Below are 14,913 nucleotides of genomic sequence, written 5' to 3' on the forward strand. Positions count from 1 at the left end.
TGTGAACACCTAACATATAATTGCAGAAAGTGCAAAGATCTTAAATCCACTGCTTTGGTTTTGCCGCTCCACCCTGTTGTTGTGAGGGAGCCCCAGAATACAAGGCCTAATTATGGGCTGCAGAGGAACACACCCAACCGCAGAGCTATTTGACATCATCCAGCCTATTCAGGTCAGTTATAAACCAATGGGATCTAATGACATGATCCTGACCCTCACCCTTAGAATATGAGATCAGATACTGGATGAGAGAATGAGTTTATGAAAACAGGTCTAATGAATTGAGGTCATAATCTGGTGGCCATTTTAGAACAAGTGATCAGATTTGGCACAATAAGAGGACTGTACAATATAGACTTCAGCCTGTTATTCATTATCCAGTCCATACAGGATTTCATAGAGTTTTTTTTTTGGTGATTGTTGCAGCAAAAAAACAAAAAATAATGCCTGATTTTACTGTGGCTTTTTTCAAAATTTGTGCTGAGTTTTTTTGTGCACATGAATTAAAGACGGCATGGGATGAATGCACATTGTGATGACGTCACATGACGTGTCTCGGCCCAAATCTGCAGAAAATTTGCAGCAATTTTGAAAAATTCGAAGCTCCTCTGAATATTGCAGAGTTTTGCTTTCTGTGATCGCAAAATCCTGGAGGGACTGATTATCATGATCATGGCCTTGTAAATGCCTTGCAACAAGCATTCAAAAAAGTTTAGTTTAGTTTTTTTTTTAATCAAATATAACAATCACAAGCCTCGTATCGTTTGTACACTTTTCTGTGTACAACCTTCAACGATCTCCCATGTTACAATCTAACTGGCTCTCTGCAATTCTGTGCACTAATTTCCTGCAGGAAAAAAAACTGTGCAAGTGAAACTCTGCAGAACATCACAAATGGAACAAACCTTTCAGAATAAGATATAGTCACTTTACTGAAAACATTAACCCAGAGTTTTGTTTGAAGCACTTGTTGAGTAAACGAGATGCTCCTGCAGGAGCAAGTCTGTAATTGCTCAACTGCTATGTTATTTAAAGTGCCTTTTTCTGTGATAGTAGATAGTTCTTGGCCACATTTATTGACAAACTATAGGATATAAGATATATAAACTATAAGATATCTAGCTTGAAAGACTATAGGTATACAGATGTTTATAGACACAGTGACCTTTAGCTGTGCTGGACTAGCTCTAATATTAGACATCTGCTGACCGTCTGAAGTCTGTCTGCCTCATGGTACTTGCAAACCGCTCTTTAAATACACAGTTTGTGAATTCCCCTTTCTCCCTCTAACCTCAGCCAAATGGGAATTGAGGTGGAGCTGCTGAAGTTTGAAATTAGACCTTATCATGTATGCTACAACATCAAAGTGATACTGTACATGCAGAGCACAACAAGCATTCAGCACACTGTTAAACACAAAGAAAATTAGGACCCTAGAAAGACTTGATAACACATAACTAAATAACGCTTAACTAGCTAACCACTTCACCAAATCTTATTACATTATACTAGCTACCACTTTAGTCTAGTCAGTCTTCCAGACATGGCTTTTTATTGCAACTACTGCAAACTTGTGGCACAACAAAAGTAGAAACAATTATTGACAGGGTGTTTTTCCCCTTTTTGACTGAAACCAATCATAGCTAGCAGATTCACATTACTAACATTAATTATGAATTGAAAGGATATAGTGACCAAAACAGTTGGACTTTTTTTTTTTGTCAGTTTACAGTTTTGTTTTTTGTTTTTTTTTTTTTTTAAAGGTATTTAGAACTATTGCTGAAGTCCAGACTCCTCATTATACTGGCTACAATGTAAAATGAAGGTTAAAAATAGTCATGGAATGTATTCCCACTAAATCCTAACTAACTAACGGACCACAATATAATATTCAGAACTGTCCTTCAGAACAACGATTAATGAAATCCATCACATGGTAACTGACCATTATTCATTTCTGTCCAATGGTGAATGAAATTTTGTCATTGAGGGTACAAGCATATGATTGATAAGGTCTTCTTGAATTATTGTTCATTTTCTGAAGTCAAGTGCAGTTCATCCCAAGCTGCGGTAAGAAATCGCCAAACACATTACACAAATATTAAGTATGATTTAAAAAGCAAATCTCCATCTTCCTTAAACCAATAAAATGATATGGAAGTGTCTGACATGTTCAAATTGCATTATATTCAATTAGTCCATCCTGGCTTACATGAAAGCAGCTCTGAGCTCTGAATAAAATAATAAATGCATACATGATCACCCCAAGACACTCTTTAACCACTTCACAGTGTCAAAACCAGCATGAGTAGAATAATTTAATTACTGAATACTGGGTGTGTTACGTTTTGAAAGCCATGCCCGTATTAGTGAATGAAGTCATAGGCTGTGTACGAAATCACATACTGTGACTGAACCTGCTGCATTTGATTCAGTACCTACTGCCCAGTCATTGATGCAGTACAAGTGGTAAGCACGAATACAATCCGGACGTACTACGCAGTGCAGGTTCTGACAGCTCTTCCGCACCAGTCCCGTTCCCTTATGGGATAGCGCAGTATCCACAGTGTCCATTGCTTCCATACTGCAGAATCTCAGCGGAAGCAGTAGGTCATCCGGGTATTTTTCATGCATACGGTTTTATGAATACTGAGAAATCGGACATACTACTCCTTTGGCATACTGCTTTTTGTCTACTGTGTAGTAGGGATAATCGGACGCAGCCATAGTCCGGCATGAGTGTGAGAGTGTGTGGGAGTGTGAGAGCTCAGTGTCTGACGGCATGTGATTTAAATGCTGCTTGGGTGCTAAAGACTAGCACCATGCCGGTAATGTGATCCTCTCTAAACGCACACTCAACCTCTGCAGCGTTACCACTGCTTCTGCGGCTTCCTCTTCCCACTTCCTACTGACACTCTTCATCTCTATGGGACGGTTTCTATTCTATATGATGATAGAGCCTGATGGGGGGCACGGTCGCTTAGTGGTTAGCAAGCTTCCCTCAGCGATTCCCGCGGCGATTCCCGCCTCTGCCCTGTGTGGGTGGAGTTTGCACGTTCTCCCTGTACTTCGGGGGTTTCCTCTGTGTACTCCGGTTTCCTTCCCCAGTCCAAAGACATGCGTTGTAAGCTGATTGGCATCTCTAAGTTCTTCTTAGTGCTTGTGTAACTGTGTCCTGCGATGGGGTGTCCCCCGTCTGGGATAGGCTCCAGACTCCCCCACAACCCTCTGTAGCGGGTTTGGAGGATACGTAGTACAATAAATGGATGGACGGCTGGATGGAGCATGGTGATAGACTGGAAAAAACAGGCAGAAACTTAATGATGAGCATCTTATTGGTTTCTAAACCAACAAACACAAAGCCAGTTTGTTACAATCCTGCTAAGAACTGTTATGACTTTTTAAACTGGAATCCAGAGAGAAGTGACTAATAGAGAGCACATTTTTGGATTGTGAGCTTTTTTTTGTTGCACACTGAAAAGAATAAGAATTTGTTTTCCAACAAAGAGGATTTTTCTAATCCTAAGTAGCCTGCATGTTCTTGCAGGTTATTTCTTGCAAAACTGGATAACAATGGCAAAGACACTTCCTTAAGCCATAAACATTATGTCAGCTTTTCACGTGGGTACAGATTACAGGATGATCAAGGCTTATGGTTCCATCCAAGTAGCTCCAAGGCAAAATTTGCCTTTCTCAGTTATATAAATCTTCATAAGAGGTTAGCCTCATTTTTTCCCCCAGATCTGTAAATAAAAGGTGAGCTTTGCAACTGAGTGACTCAATGTCCCTGATATTTTAAGTGCATGTATTGAACTGCACTATAAAATCTAGTAGCAAAGTTATTTTAAACAAGAGCAATCAACATTGAGAAACAGCTCAGAATTGTAGGCCAGATGCAGTCCTTGAAAGCCAGATGATACACAAGTTTCTTTACGTAAATAAGGAATAAATCATGATGGGGCATGCTGATATAGGAAAATAACCCATGACGGGTGGTGTTATGTGGCCCGATGTGAAGCAGAATGAATGTTCCCTCCCAAATAACAGCACGACCCAATGAGTTTTCTTCCTCTTACAGCACGGCAAATCGCAAACAATCATGCTACACTTAACATGTTGTACTTTTTATCCATTTAAGGGTACATTTAATGTTGTGAAACATCTGTGAATAAAAGTTAGCTTGTCATGATACAGAGAAACCACAAACACAAAGCTGTCCTGTTAAAAAATAATAAATCAAATTTGAGGTTTTGTGGCTTTTAGTATGAATATGTTAGCCTTAAGGTTATCCATAAGCTAGTGTTCTCCGAAACAATTACAAAATTCAAATTTAGAAGATATATGCATTCAAAATATACAGTCTCTTTCTCTATCACCAATACGAATCAACAGTTTTGATGACATCATTCTGCACTTCAGCTTCTCATCAGATTTTATGTCCAATCAATAGAATTTGAAGTGTCCCACCCCAACATTATAAAAATCCATGGAACAAACTGTCAGCACGGTTTAGCCCGGGCTGTGAGGTAAGCTATACACTATTGGCTATTTAAAAAGGGGGAGGAGCCACACTATATGTCCCGTCCTGACTTCCTGTTTCAGTGGAAATGACATCAAAACATCGAATAATGCGGAGTGTTTCACGGCACTTCACTTCATCGGAAATTAAAGTGAACGCTTCATCTCTGAGTTTTACAAAGCACTAGCACTGAAGACTCCTTCCAAAAATGCTAAACAAACATCACCTTACAGAAATTTTGAGCAGATCAACAATACCACACGTCCCCCCCCCCCCCCATTTGTTAAAAGGTCTCAGTGTATGATAACATACAACAAGCATATTAATATAAATCTATAATTTTCTTGCAGCTAGCACTACTGTCAGAAAAGAAATTCACACTGTCTGACCAATCAGAATCGAGAATTCACCAGTGCTGTAGTGTAAAAGATGTTTAAGCTGGCAAAGAAATGTTAACCAAACCATATCAATACTGCACAAAAGTGAGTTTTATCAAATAAAATAGTTTGATCTCACTATAGCAAGAACTGCTGTGTGTCTTTATTTCATAGAGTTTTTTGTGATTGTTGCAGCCCAAAATGCTTGATTTTGCCGTGATGTTTTTCAAAATTTGCGATGCAACTTGCGGTGTTTTTGTGGGTCTTTTGCAGAAAACTACTTGCATTTGGCGAAACTGTTTTACACGGTCTTTTGGCAGTGACATTTTGCATGTGTATTGAAGAGGGCGTTGGCTGAACGTGCATTGTGATGACATCACATGACTCGTTTTGGCCCAAATCTGCGATAGTTTTGAAATTGCAAGCTCCTCTGAATATTCCGTTCATTTCTGCTATCGCAAAATCAAATAATCCTGGGGCGACTGAATAATGTCTGTTTCACAAGGCCCGAGTGCTGCTAACGGCTGAAAAAGGACTTTGCTGCTTGCTTGCTGTTGGTTGGGTAAAGGCTCAGTGTGCTGTGGAGCTGAAACATTCAGTTCCTCAAGAGTGACAGAAGGAAGGTGGCAGGAAGCAAACAGCATGATGCAGAACAGAACCTGTTTCCCATCAGGCTGCATCCGTCCCTTAGCATCTCACAATCAGTATGACCAAAATCTCTCTCTCTCTCTCTCTCTCTCTCTCTCTCTCTCACACACACACACACGTGAGATAGCATCTTTTACTGACAGCAGTCTATCTTCTCAGGTAGAAACAGGACCTTTTACATGACTGAAGGGCAACTGTAAACATTAATTGAAAGCCATTAGTTTCAACCTTGTTGAGTAACCCTAATCCTAGCACTTGTTCTTACATAAAGAGGACTGCAAAGCTCAGAGTTAACAGCTTTACCCCAGGTTAGCACTGACGTCCAGGGGAAGATATCTTCAAAAGGGAAATATTAACTTTAAAAGGAAATAAAGTATAACGAGAAGCTAAACCTAAGGCCAGATGAGACTACCTATCGATTAATCAATAATTTATCATGTGTCAGAAGTTCATCTGGAAACAGCCCAAAACACTGTTTTCACTGTGTGCTCATCTGAGAAAGAACAACTAACTCGATTTCAACTATCAAAACAGCACTGGTCCATGAATGGTAGACCTAATGCCTGATTTACTGCATTCACGGTGCAGTCATAGCAGAAACGTTTACAAAGAAAAGCTCACATGTGAAAGCAGTGTCAGGAAGCCTTTTGTGAAGCTCATGCCTAAAAATTGAGATCGGCCTGGGGTCATGAATCTTCAAAATTCTTACAGACTGATCTCGCTAGAGAGGAACACCTTAACGTACATACATGCTGATGACTATGTGAAATTTAATGGCATGAAATTTCCTTTCAATTTTACCACTACAGAACTTTTATAGACTACGGAAGCACATATTTGCTAGCAAACATTTTTGAATAATTAACCCAACAAACAATCCACTACAGATGACTAATTACTACTTTAAAATTGTAATCTGTTTACATTACTGATTACTGCATTTAAAACGTAATCAGATTACTAATTACTTTACTTTCAAAACCTATCAAACCTATACAAATACACTACAAAAGATTCATTAAAGCACATGCTCATTGCTCATTAACTGAAGCAGCCGTCAGGGGCGTGAGCTGGACTGTTAATCATCCGGGGCTGAGCCCAGATTCTTCTCCATGCATTTATTCCAGCTCATCAAGTAGCCCAAGTTTTGTTTTATGGACGCTGACGTAACTTAGCTGTCAATGTATGGCATGATCAGAAAAAGTTTATCATAAAACTTGCCTCGGGTATAATCACTGTTTGTAGAGCTGCCAGACTGATCAAATATAAAACTTTTCTAACTAGACTACTTTGGTGTCACTAGCCAAGGGGAGGCACAGCTAAACTCTCATTGTATGGGTTACAAAATACATTATCTTTCCTTATGCTCTGCTCAGATCATGTTCACATAACTTGGAAGTCATATGGACATTTACACACCTTGTTTTCCTGTTCAGCATCAGAGGATGTTACTTTCAGTTTCAACCCCTATACTGGTTTAAAAAATAAATAAATAAATAAATAAATAAATAAACAAACAAACAAACAAACACCACAACAACGACGTATATCCATTTTTCCTCACACTGATTGTGTGAGCTAGGGTTTGGCAGAATTGAGACCTGTCAGCCAATGAGACACGAGTGTTTCCACATATTTTCCTGTAAATACTGTCTGATTGGTCTCACCTCCATTCACTAAAGATGTAAAATTACAACACTGTCTTCTTTTACTGACATTCAGTTACGAAGTGACAAATCACTCCAAGTGGAGAAGTATTCGGGGCTAAAGAAAAAAATCTTCGGGATTACATCCCCCAATGCCCAGGCCAGGTTATGCCCCGGCAGCTGCGCAAAACCTGATTTATTTATTTTTATTAATGCATTTTACTTAATACTGTTTTCTTAACAATGAATTTGTAACACAAGTAATGTAACTGACATCAGTAACTGCAATCAAATTACATAAATTTATAATGTAATCCGCTACATTACTGTGTTATCAGAAAACTTCATTAGATTACAGTGACGCGTTACAATACCCAACTCTGCTAGCCAAAGTGTGGTATTGTGCAAAAACATTTTTAGCACCAAGGATTTATGTTACAGTTACATCCAACTAAGAACATGAAACAAATTCAAAATATGTTGATTGACTGCATGAAAACATCTCAAGTGGTGGATTTTGTTTATATTTTTTTAAAAAAACCTAACTAATCACCATGCAGAATGTGTAGCCAACATTTAGCTACTAACTATTCAAGTTGTTTTGGCTAAATTGCTGGAACGTTTGGGCTATTTTGCTAACAGTCTGCTTAGCAGGATTTAGTCTTCTGAGCCCGATAAGTGCCAACAGCATAGTCAATTTCAGCATATGGATTCCTAGTTGTTATTTTATTTTTTGGACCTCAACTGCTTCTGTTGAGGGCTAGCTTCACTAGCATGCTAGTATTTGTGGACACTTCATAGGTGGACACAGTGGCATATTTCCTGGCTAGCTAATAATCAAAACAACTAAAACATCTCATACATCTTACTTGTAAATATCTTGGGCTTAAAGCTGATTTCACAACATAATCACAAACAATAGCCAAGCGTTCTCTCATGTTTTGACAGTTCGGACTTGCGGCAGACATTTCTCAGGAATCTAGATATGGGAAACTTACTTAAAAACAAAACACATACAGGCCAGAGTGAGAACACTGCTCAGAGCTTGTCGAGAATGTTGCTAATAATGTTTTAGGTATGTGGGACAAATCCACAACACAGCAGCCCACAGAGAGAACACACTGGTCAGCACTGTCAGGCAAATTCTCTTGAGGAGGAAAGAGATGTATCGGAGACAGATTTCTTAAAGAGACATTTCATTCTGAATCCAAAAGGTACTGTTTAAATGTGAACTCTGAAAATCCCAAACACATGAAAGAAGCAGTGTTTTTTTTAACCAGTGTTAAATCCTGTCAGTCTCATAGAAATTTATTCCAAATAGATAAATAAATTCTTGCTTTCTTCCAAAGCAAGAATTGTGTGTCATTGCATTAATCTGTGTCAAAGGCTAGCTGGATGCACATCCCACTACTAACCTGCACATGGTAGTGAAAGTTCAACAGCTTTTCAATACAACACTGTGGTAAATGATTTGATTCTGTAAGGTTTCGAGATTAAGAAAACAAGTTTCACATCCTCATCTTGTAGAAAAGTCAGGTTTAAAAAAAGAGTGAGATTTGGAGATATTTCAAAACCAGTGGTGGATAACGGTTAAACAGTTTTATGGTATGTAAGGTATTTTTACCTTCACAGCGGTGCAGTATGGGGTTGTACAACACCGGTCTATAATTATAAGTGCTGCAACTAATATTTTTGTGCATGTTTGTAGTGAAAACTAATTGAGATTCAGACAACGATGACAACGGCATCAACCCCGACAATACAAGAGCTACAGTTAATGTACATTACAAGCAACAGAATGGAGAGAAAATGTGATCTCAGTAACTCTGACAAGGGCAGTGGTAGATCAGTGGTTAAGACATTGGACTACTGATCATATGGTCATGAGTACAAATCCCAGCACTGCCAAGCGGTCACTGTTGGGCCCTCAAGCAAGACCCTTAACTCAGTTGTATAAATGAGATAAATGTAAGTCACTCTGGATAAGGGCGTCTGCCAAATGCCATAAATGTAAATGTAATGCAAATGACAAGGGCTTCATCTCAATCAGCTACCTAGGTCGTATTTTGTGCTTAAAATGGCCAACTCCCTGATTAGCGCCCTGACAACAAGAGCTGGTTCAGATACATCCGATGGCATGGGTTTTGGTGCCAGATGGGCTGATTTGAGTATTTCAGAAACTGGAAATCAATCCAAGGATTTCCTCTGATTTATACGCACAACCATCTCTAGAGAAGGGGTCTTCAACCTTATCCGCTAATGGCCAGACTGGCGGCAGGCTTTCATTCCAGCCAAATAGGAGGCACACTTGATGGTTGATTGCAGACAAAGATGAACTGATTAAACAAGTGGAATCAGGTGTGGCTCCTGTTTTGTTGGAATGAAAGCCTATTGCCAGTCCGGCCCTTTGCAGATAAGATTGAAGAATGCTCTAGAGTTCACACAGAGAAAAGATGTCAGAGGAGAATGGCCAGACTGACAGGAAAGTTACAATAACTTGAATAATCACTCTTTACAACCATGGTGAGCAGAAAAGCATCTCAGAATACATAACACATCGATGCTTGTGGCAAAGGTCCGCATCAGGTTCCACTCATCAGCCAAGAACAGGAATCTGAGGTTACAGTGGGCACAGGTTCATGGAAATACGTTGCTTGGTCGGTTTCCAATGTGCCATTTGATTTTATGTGAAGAAACATAAAGCAGCTGACTTCGCAAATCTTTCTGGGTTTTCCATTGTACTTGATGGAATTGAAATTAGACACCACTGAGCAGAGAAGTGATTCTAGGCCATGCTCCAAACCAAATACCATCAGTCAAAATGGTACAGCACTATACAATTTATAAAGTTGTGGAAGGCAATTCAATTTAGTACAGTAGTATGCAGCCCTAGTGTTCTTACAAAATTGCACTCGTCTGAAATGAATGGCAAACTTAGACAATTTTGTGATGATTGTATTTGATCAATTTGCACTTTATCCAACTCCACTAACTGTTCAGTGCTCATGCTACTCAGCCAAGAATGACAAAATTCAATAGAGGTGTAGTCAGAAGACTGTAATAATAATAATAATAATAATAATAATGACAAATTGTGGGATCACTGACTGTGCTATAGGAGATCAGATTTTCCCCTCGCTGCTATCCTGACTTGAAGCCAAGAGCATCCACCCCACTGGTCCCCCAGCACAAGGAAGGAAGCACAATCTTTTGATATCACCAGAGAAAGCTTTACATAGAAAAGCCTTTTTTTTCCTAGCCAGATCTAGGGTGGAGGTTAATGCATACCACACAAAAGGTACTAGTAAGAGTAGAAGGCTCCTAACGTACCACTGCAGCGATGTTCCCAATCATACTTAATTGACACTAATGTATTCAAATGTACGGTCAGCTCAAATGCAAAATGAACAGCAAGTGACCGCTCTATTTTTGCTCTGACTGCGTTGATGTAATTAACTCAATGGTTCTCTATTTATAGATAACTTAATAGCAAAAGCCCTAAATTTAAACACCAGGAGGGTCACATTAAACTGTACATGTATTCACTTAATCAATATGCATACTGTATACCTGCAGTGTGAGCTAAAATTCAACCCGGATCAAATACTGCATTTCAGTGCAAGCCATATGCAGATAAGGCTGGACGATAGGACAAAAATATCATATCACGATACATGAGGACATTTCTACAATACAAGATGCACATCACAATATATAATTTAGCTAACAAACTGCCTGCAAAACATTAGAAAAATAAGCAAATAATGTTAAACGTTAATGCCTACAAAGACCAAAAAGATGAAGTTAAAAATAAATTACGTCAAATCAACATCCATTCAATACCATTTCATTTGTAATTTTTAAAAACGTATTATTTTTTTAAAACATCACCGTACCAATGATCTCAGAAAAGTGTATCATGATATCATATCTCACACAGCCTTACATGTAGAATATTAAATGTATAAGAGTTTGTTGAATGTATAAGACATTGTTCAATATTGCTGTATGTACTTTATTCCCTAGTGATGCTCAGCAACATATTGTGAAAAACATCCATCTGACGTGGACAAAATCGTCATACTGGTGGCATGATGTTCCGCATGTCCAGTGGTTTCCTCCTACCTCGCAAAAACATGCCTGTAGGTGAATCGGCTACACTAATTCGTACCTAGGTATGAATAAGTGTGTAAATATGTGTATGGTGCTCCGCGACAAACCAACATCCCATTAGGTGTATATTCCTGCCTCATGCCCAATCTTCCCAGATCGATGTAGCCCTGACCAGGATTAAGTGGTTAGAGGAAACGGATGAATGGATGAAAATACCATACTGTGGTACATATATTATGTATTGGGATTGCAATATGCCTTGCATGGTATTAGAATTGACAGGCCCCTGATGTGACACGGTTAAAGAATGGAAGGAACAAAAGTTCTGCTTGTTGGATCATGTGAAAGCCATGATTCATCAAAAACACCCACAAAATATTCATCTGGAATATCTGCAGCTGATCATCAGGATGCTTTCAGCTCAAATGGACAAAGGCCTTCAATACCAATCATGCCAAAGCTCATATCGTGAGAAGGATTAAGAAACAATATATTATCCAGCAGGGGGCATGGTGGCTTAAGCGGCTTTAACACTGGCAGTTTAGTCCGAAACAGAGCACGGTTTGCATGAAAAATTGGTAATGTGAATGCGGTCATATGGACCGGGAAGCGCACTGCGGTACTGAACCCTGTACGAGGTGATCCGAGCTCGGTTGCACTGGAACTGTGCAACGATTCCCCTGAATGTGAACTCAACTCGTATTCGGGTCCACACTTGTTCTGGAAGTAAAGTAATCTGCGCGTGTGTTTTAGCCGATGATGATGACATACGTTTCCACAACACGTGTACCATAGGTGGCAGGGGAACATTGTGGGACACAGAAGAGGTCCACTACTATGCATAATAGCAAAAAGACATTTAACATTTATGGCATTTGGCAGACACCCTAATCCAGAGTGACTTACATTTATCTAATTTATACATCTGAGCAACTGAGGGTTAAGGGCCTTGCTCAAGGGCCCAACCGTGGTAGCTTGGCAGTGCTTGGGCTTTAACTCCTGACCTTCTGATCACTAACACAGAGCCTTTAGCCACTGAGCCACCACTGGCCACAAAAAAATAGGGTGAGTTGTGTAGGTCTGTCACGATAACAACTTTCGTCAAACAATATATTGTCCCAGAAATAAATGTGATAAATGATATTCTTGTCATTTTAAGAACATTTTATGCCACTGATATATTTGAAACACTAGAATGATTCTTTCTAGATTTTTCTTCTTCAGTAAACATTGTAAATGCAGTGTTAATATCTTGTTGTTTTTTATTAAAAGTGAAATATTACTTTTTGTTTATATCAATTATATCATTTTAAACAACACTGATAGTGTCTGTTTTTGTGATGTAGCTGCAAGAAATTCTGAATGGCCGGTAAAAAATTAGTTTTTTAAACAAAAATTACCAGCCACTGTGGCAGGTGGAAGAAAATAAAATTCATATCAGACTCTGGTTGGCACCCGTTCAGGGTGTCCCCCGTCCACCTTGTGTCCCCGTCCAGGGTGGCCCCCATCCACCTTGGGTAGGATAAGCAGTACAGACGGAAGGAAGGAAGGAAAGACAGATGGAAGGAAGGAGAGAAGGAGAGATGGACGGAAGGACGGAAGGAAGGAAAGATGGACGGAAGGATGGAAAGATGGATGGATGGATGGAAGGAAGGATGTCGCAGTGTTCCTGCTGCAGTATCCACCAACACAAACACACATGACGCATGGATCTTTTCATTTGAACAAATCCAGGGCTCCATAACACACACCACTAGTGTATAGAGAAATTCGGCACAGATCTTCAGCTGTGTCTGAATCACAGAGAAACAATGACCAGACGAGCTCGACATACCCGTCCTGCTTTCACTAAGCTTGTGTAATTGCGCTTTTCTATGATGAGTTGTAACATGTCGCGCCTTTATCACGCCATGCAGATACTGATGACACGCACAGCACCAACCAGAGAACATCTCTGCATCAACGCAACTTTGTTTTCAGAGGAAAGTATGAAGTAGACTCCATTAAATCTCCATTAAAAGAGGAGCTGATTAAGATTAGCCCCCAGATGGTTTTAACATCGTGATTACACATAGCTGAAACTCTAGAGAAAATACACATAGCTGAAACTCTAGAGAACTTCTAGAGCAGTATGATTAACATTAGGAACAAATCGCCACGTGGTGAAGCTGAAATCCAGAAGATCTGGCCCTTTTCTTCAGATCATCACGCAGCTGAAGGAAAGACTGATTTCTCATGACTTACGTGTCTGTGTCTGGATTAGTCCACTAAGATCTTCACGATCCATATTTCTCTGTCGATCAGACGGACTGTCGCTAGTGTATTCTCCTGAACTGTATACTCATTCCTCCGAAATAAAAAAGGAAGATGAGATAAACCCAGTCGGCTCTCTCCGTCTCTACAGCCCCCTGTCCTACAGCACACAAAATCTCAGCTCAGGAGAGGGGAAACCTGTCGATTTAGTAAAAACCCGACACTGCCTCGACTTAGAAGGGACTTAAAACGAAGTTCAGGACCAAACACACTCATACGTACACACTTCTCACACAACAGCTGATGATATGATTGCTCGCAGTAAAGGTCGCCCCACAGCCGAAGCCAGAATCTGGACCGTACCATTGTTGCTCAGAGGGAAGAACGCTTAGCCGTGTTGACTTCTTTATCACGAACTGACCTTGTGACACGGTTTATATTCTGCATTTAAATCCAGATAAGAATATACTGTCTTATTTTGATAAGTCGGCTAGAGGATAATGTTTTATCGTGTCCCGACGTCTTGTAGTTTTTAGAGGATACCCCTGCGTTCTGCTTGCGGTGGATCTTACCCAGGAGCCTCACTTTCAAACCTTGTAGGCGCTTTTTTAACACTGCCATGTCATATAGTGTACAGGTAGCTGTCGGCTACAAGAATATAACTTGTAGAATATATCGTTAAATAAACATTTATAATTTTTTTTTTTAATCATTACATATGAAAGTATATTACCATGGAAATATATGTAACGTTGAATTAGATTAGAACAAGGCTAATTAGCTCTGATACTATGAATGCTAAACTAGCGTCCAAAAAACAATGACCGTCCAATTACTCGTCATATTCTTGTCAAAGACATGTAGATTGCATTAAAACAAATATTTTAATGCAACCAAAGTAATAAGCTCTCAAAAACATAATAAGCAGGGTTATTATGCGAGGGTTGGTGAATGATGAGGGTTGGTGGATGTAGCCAGGAAGGTCTTATACTCTTAGATCACTTGCAAATTTGCTATTTTGATCATTTTATGCAGATAGTATTTCTAAATTTTCACAAATCTCTATAGCTCACACTGACAATATGTTTACATGCACATCAGTATTCCAATATTAATGGGAAAAGATTGCAATCCGATCGCCCGAATCAGATTAAGACAATATTCTGATTGCCAAAATTCTGATTCCCACCACTGGAATATGTCTGTTTTTATCAGACATTTGTTGCATGTAAACACAGTATTCAGAAAATCCACTGAAAGAAGATGTATGGCAGCTCAGGCATACTTACAACAACCATGTATACAGGAATATTCCGACACCAGTATGCATAGAAACATATAAGCAACATATTCTGAC

General features: G+C 39.4%; 1 protein-coding gene across 6 annotated transcripts in view; it reads right to left on the minus strand.

Moving 5' to 3' along the window:
• The window catches only part of map7d1a (MAP7 domain containing 1a), a 52,498-nt gene extending 38,621 nt beyond the window's left edge, over window positions 1-13,877 (minus strand). For all 6 annotated transcript variants that reach the window (XM_017475425.3, XM_017475409.3, XM_017475417.3 and 3 more), the window contains exon 1: window positions 13,548-13,877. In XM_017475425.3, the coding sequence (XP_017330914.1) occupies window positions 13,548-13,590 (43 nt within the window). In that variant the 5' untranslated portion in view covers window positions 13,591-13,877. The remainder of the gene's footprint in view (window positions 1-13,547) is intronic.
• Between the last annotated feature and the right edge of the window lie 1,036 nt (window positions 13,878-14,913).

This window comes from Ictalurus punctatus, chromosome 1 (genome assembly GCF_001660625.3).
Source record: "Ictalurus punctatus breed USDA103 chromosome 1, Coco_2.0, whole genome shotgun sequence".
NCBI lineage: Eukaryota > Metazoa > Chordata > Actinopteri > Siluriformes > Ictaluridae > Ictalurus > Ictalurus punctatus.